At 39.2% G+C, this 4,892-nt stretch overlaps 2 protein-coding genes across 2 annotated transcripts in view; both read left to right on the top strand.

The window, feature by feature from the left end:
* Positions 1 to 228: 228 nt before the first annotated feature.
* Positions 229 to 1,736, top strand: LOC112040194 (peroxidase 4). Its single transcript, XM_024073092.2, has 4 exons — positions 229 to 567; positions 651 to 845; positions 1,120 to 1,285; positions 1,459 to 1,736. Exons 1-4 carry the CDS (start codon positions 349 to 351, stop codon positions 1,734 to 1,736), a joined length of 858 nt encoding a protein of 285 aa, XP_023928860.2. The 5' UTR covers positions 229 to 348.
* A 2,132-nt stretch (positions 1,737 to 3,868) lies between these two features.
* Positions 3,869 to 4,892, top strand: part of LOC112018926 (choline/ethanolaminephosphotransferase 1) — a 51,990-nt gene continuing 50,966 nt past the window's right edge. The window contains exons 1-2 of the mRNA XM_024051458.2: positions 3,869 to 4,051; positions 4,866 to 4,892. The exon at positions 4,866 to 4,892 is cut by the window's right edge and continues 164 nt beyond it. The gene's annotated coding sequence lies outside the window, so the exon portion shown is untranslated. The remainder of the gene's footprint in view (positions 4,052 to 4,865) is intronic.

Here is a 4,892-nt window from a genome sequence, read left to right as displayed (position 1 = left end):
TGATCAATTTTTTGGATACGTACTGTGTCACGTCCAATGTATATTGGATAAATACTCCCACCAAAGTACACACACATGTAGAGCTGCATGGGAGCTTACACACACATGTAGAGCTGCATGGGAGCTCAGATCTAGTCAATATAACGTCGCTTTCACATTTAAAAACTATCGCACTTTTGTCCATATAGATAAATATATAGTGATCACTTGATCATGAAAACATATTCCTTTGTTAAATTCATTAAATTTTAACAAATCTTATTTGCGAATTGTCTTATGATCTGATCAGCAACCCCACACATTGGTGCATATAAGGCAGTGCCATTGTTGTCTTGATACAAGGAAAGCATGGCTTCTTACAACATATTTCTGCTGGTCCTCGTTGTTTCTGGTGCCTTCATGATTTTGGAAGCTAATGGCAAGCTTTCCCTCTCCCCAACTCACTACTCATCCACATGCCCCAACGTATTATCCATTGTTAACGAAGCAGTCATAGAAGCCATAAACAAAGAAACTCGTATTGGGGCTTCTTTACTCCGCTTGCATTTCCATGATTGCTTTGTAAATGTAAGTATACAGCTTCACTAGCATTTTGTCATTAACTCTTTGATAACCTGAAAATGTGTGGACTAAAAACAAAATGGTCACAGGGCTGTGACGCATCAATACTGTTGGATGATATTCCCGGCAGCTTTGTTGGAGAGAAAACGGCAAATCCTAACAACAACTCAGTTCGAGGATTCGATGTTGTCGACGACATTAAAGCCAGGTTGGAGAAAGCATGTCCCGGAGTGGTGTCCTGCGCTGATATTCTTGCTCTGGCTGCTCTTGACTCGGTTGTTTATGTAAGTTCCATTATTCAATTTTTAGGAACATTGTTATGACATTGACTAAACTATACTAAATTTTTTTGAAGAATAGAAGGTGAAAAAAAAAAAAAAAAAAAAAACCTGTAAGGCTGTAACCGATCTTAACTAGTCTTTTAAATATCCATAATCGGCCCAAATTTTGGAACTAAAGTTTGATTGTTGTTGTTATCTATCTGAAGTACTGAAGAATCTCAACTTCTCCATTTATGTACGTATTATGAGGGGATCTTTATTTTAACGGCCATTGCAGTTAGGGGGCCCTTCTTGGAAAGTCAGTCTGGGAAGAAAAGATTCTACCACAGCAAACATCACTGCGGCCAACACTTTTATCCCTCCACCTACCTCCAACCTGAGCGGTCTGGTGGCAAACTTCTCTGTACAGGGACTCTCATTTAAGAACATGGTGGCACTTTCAGGTAATGCAGTTTAAGTTTGGACCAAAAAGCAAGGAAACAATGAACAATTTCAGTATAATGCCAAAAAGTAATCAATCCTTGTTTTACAAACTTATACTCCCATTAGGTTTGTTAATGGAATTGAACACCACGCTTGATTGTAAAGTAACTCACTAACTCATCATGGCTGACAGGTTCACATACCATCGGCCTGGCCAGATGCACATCATTCCGAGCCCACATATACAATGACTCCAATATTGACTCCTCCTTTGCCAAGTCATTGCAGCAAATATGCCCAAAAGTTGGAAATAATGGCACTCTTGCACCCCTTGATCGTCAAACCCCGACCTTTTTTGATAACAGGTATTTTAAGAATTTGGTGAAAGGGAAGGGTCTTCTACATTCAGATCAGGAGCTCTTTAATCGGGCCGCTGCTGATTCCCTGGTTGAAAAATATGCTANTTGGTAAGGAAAGATAGTGGGGGTGGGGGTGGGAAGGCGAAAAGTAATACTGGAAACTCCAGATCTTTTTGGTCTCCCGCCCTAATGAAAAAAAGGAAACTATTATTGCTGCCTACTTCTCCCTTCCCCCCCCCCCCCCCTTTTTTTTTTCCTTTTTAAAAAAAAAAAAAAGTTCGGGGAGAATAAAAATTAGAGCGGCGATAATTTTACCGCGTACGAGAGGCACGATTTCATTTGAAATTGTAAGATTCCATTTGAAATTGTAAAATTTCATCATGTCATAAACTCATCGTTATATTATGAAATCGTATTTTAAAAACACAACTTCACAAGCTAGTATAGAGCACTTTATAGCCAGTTGTATGCAACAATGTTACTAAATTTTTTTAATAAATTGTAAACGAGGTGGAATTGTTTCTTTGTTATATATAGAATGTTAGAAATATATTATTAATAATAAAGTTACAAGATACATCGTAATTGTAAAAGAGGTGGTACGTTAATTTGAAAATATTGTGTGAAATTATTGTCCTTCGAATGACTCTTGTAGGGACTCAATTTGAATTGAGTGTTGGGTTTTCAGCCCAACAAGCCCAAACAATACATTTATAGAGAGTGGGCTGATAGGCTTAGGTGCTGGCCGTTGATCACCATGCCCAAACTTATCTTTAAAAATGGCTAAGTGTTTTCTTACAAATGAGGGAATGCTCCTCGGCCTGTGGCCGAGGAGGCCCTTCCTTTTCTTTTCCTTCCATTTGCTTTACTAGCTCTTCTTTTATAGTTTTAATCTTCCTATCTTTTGCTTCCATCTGTTGATTGTCTATTCGCCTTTTTCTCTGGTCGTCCATCCCATCAGAAGCTTTATCGATACTCAAGTGGCTCACTCTGACCAACGTTATCCTGCCAAGGGGTTACCTCTCCATTAATGCGGCCAGGGGGGTTAGTTGAGTGCATTAAATGCGAGAGTGACAGCTTACCTTGGGGTTAGCCACTCCCCGGGATCAATCTTGTCAGGCCGAGGACAAGGTGTCCTCGGCGTGGACTCAAGAGAATAGGCTTCCCCCCTTTCCCCTCAGAAATAGCTTGCTCTCCTCGGCATGGGCCTTGGGCCTGCTATATGAAGGACTGAGGCTATCAGGCCCACGGACCCCACAATAGCCCCTCAAAACCCTGCTGCACGTTCCCTCGAACGGGGAGGAGGGTTTTGATGTATACGGATCCACTGGACGAATGGCCTCACTTTAGTTTATACTGATGCTGGCGGCTTCTTGACTGCCCGATGCGCGTTTTTAGCGTTTCGAGAATTAATGGGTGCCCACATTAAATTTTTGACGGCACCACGTTCCCCACTTTAAACGGCATGATCTCCTGCCTTTATGAGAAAGCGGTTTCATTTGGAAAAATTAAGGGAGAGTATAAATACCTGTTTGACTTGCCTGGTTTCATCATTTTCGCGATTATCATTATTGACGCATATAGTTTGAACTTGGTTCGACTGACACATTAGCTGAAGAGTATCGTCATACCTCTGTAAGTTTTCTTTTCTAGTGACCCCAAATTTCCTTGACTTCACTCTTCTTTCTCTTTTTTAGAGCTTTTAGTTATCTTTGGGGAATGGGTAAGTTTAAGGAGTTGGTTGAGTCCGAGGAAATGATGAACAAATTCATTGTTGACTATGGAATACCCGGTAATGTGAACTTGAAATACTGCGAAGAAGGAGAGTGGTACCTTAAGCGGAGAGAGGGTGAGGTCGTAATTCTAATAGTTGCTTTTGTAGAAGGAGGGATGAGAATCCCTATGAGGCCGGTGACCCTCAATTACCTCAGGCATTTCCGCCTGTCCCCCACTCAGTGTGCTGTGAATGTGTTTAGGATACTAGGGTGTGTAGATACCCTGAATGAGAAAATGGGGCTGAGACTGACTCACCATGATGTGAATTGGTGTTATAATCTTCATCACCTGAGGGGTAAGACGTATTACATGAAGACAAGGGACGATAGGGTTCGTCTTATCCAGTGTCTTCCTGACTCCAATAAGGGGTTGAACCAAGATTTCCTCATAGTGTCGGGGGAATGGCACGACGGCTTTTGCGCAACCAGATATAGATACACACGTAGTTAAGAAGATAGGTTTAACTTCTCTTTCACATCTCTCTCTCTTTCCTTACTGAAAAAAAAAAAAAAAAAAAAATCTGCTGTTTCCGTGGTGTTTGGGAGAGTGGTGGAATTTGGAGAAGTAAACCCTTCGTTTCAGGAAAGTATTTTCCGATAATTCAAAATTTCTGACATTCCATACCATTCTCCACTGCTCTGATTTGGTCAGGTTTGAAATATTTAAGAGATTTGAAAAAAAAACTTTGTTTTTATCAACTGGATGCGATTTTTCTTATTATCTCGATAGTTGAACAAAATCCTTTGTACTAACATTTCAGATCAGATGCTTTTAATTCTGCGTAAATGTATGGTTGTACAGAACTTAATTTGTGAGGAAAGTCAAGGCTATGTTTGTTCTTGTGTTGTTTTGCACTGCCATTGATAAATTTTAGTTTATGCTGCACTTATATTGTAAACTTTAACAGCTGCAGGCAGCAAGTATTAGTATTTTTTTTTTTAACGACTAGAGAGATCACTTCTTAAAGTTTGAATTCCACTGTATGCTGTTTTGTAAGTATATATTGTATTATCTCAAGCAAAGATAAATAAAACGAACTTGTATTAATGAATGCACTTGTCACTGGAATATTCCAATCGGAAACTACTTTTATAGTGAAGGATTTCACAAATTCTAATTATGTCCAAGCTTCAAAATTTACAATTCCGATGGTTTTAAATTTTCTACAAATATTACAGCTAAACTTGTAAATTTATAAATGATGGGGATTGTAAATTTCTATGTATTTAACTAATATATTTCAGTGATTCCAATTTCCAAAAGGCCAAGTTTCTTTTTTCTTTTTCCCCTTTTCTCACTTTTCCAATGTTCTCTCTTCTTTGTTTGTCTGATCTACTCTTATCTCCTCGTTTTTCTCTAGATGCGTTCCGTGCGTGATCTGCACCTTTGTTTTCTTGGATTTTCTTTGACATAATTGGCATCATATTCATCTTCATCTAAATCCAAATGCTCATGCTTATTGCAGTGATTAATTTGAAATCCATTGTTTAGC

This window comes from Quercus suber, unplaced genomic scaffold (genome assembly GCF_002906115.3).
Source record: "Quercus suber isolate HL8 unplaced genomic scaffold, Cork oak 2.0 scaffold_35, whole genome shotgun sequence".
NCBI lineage: Eukaryota > Viridiplantae > Streptophyta > Magnoliopsida > Fagales > Fagaceae > Quercus > Quercus suber.
This window is presented reverse-complemented; position numbering and strand designations above follow the sequence as displayed.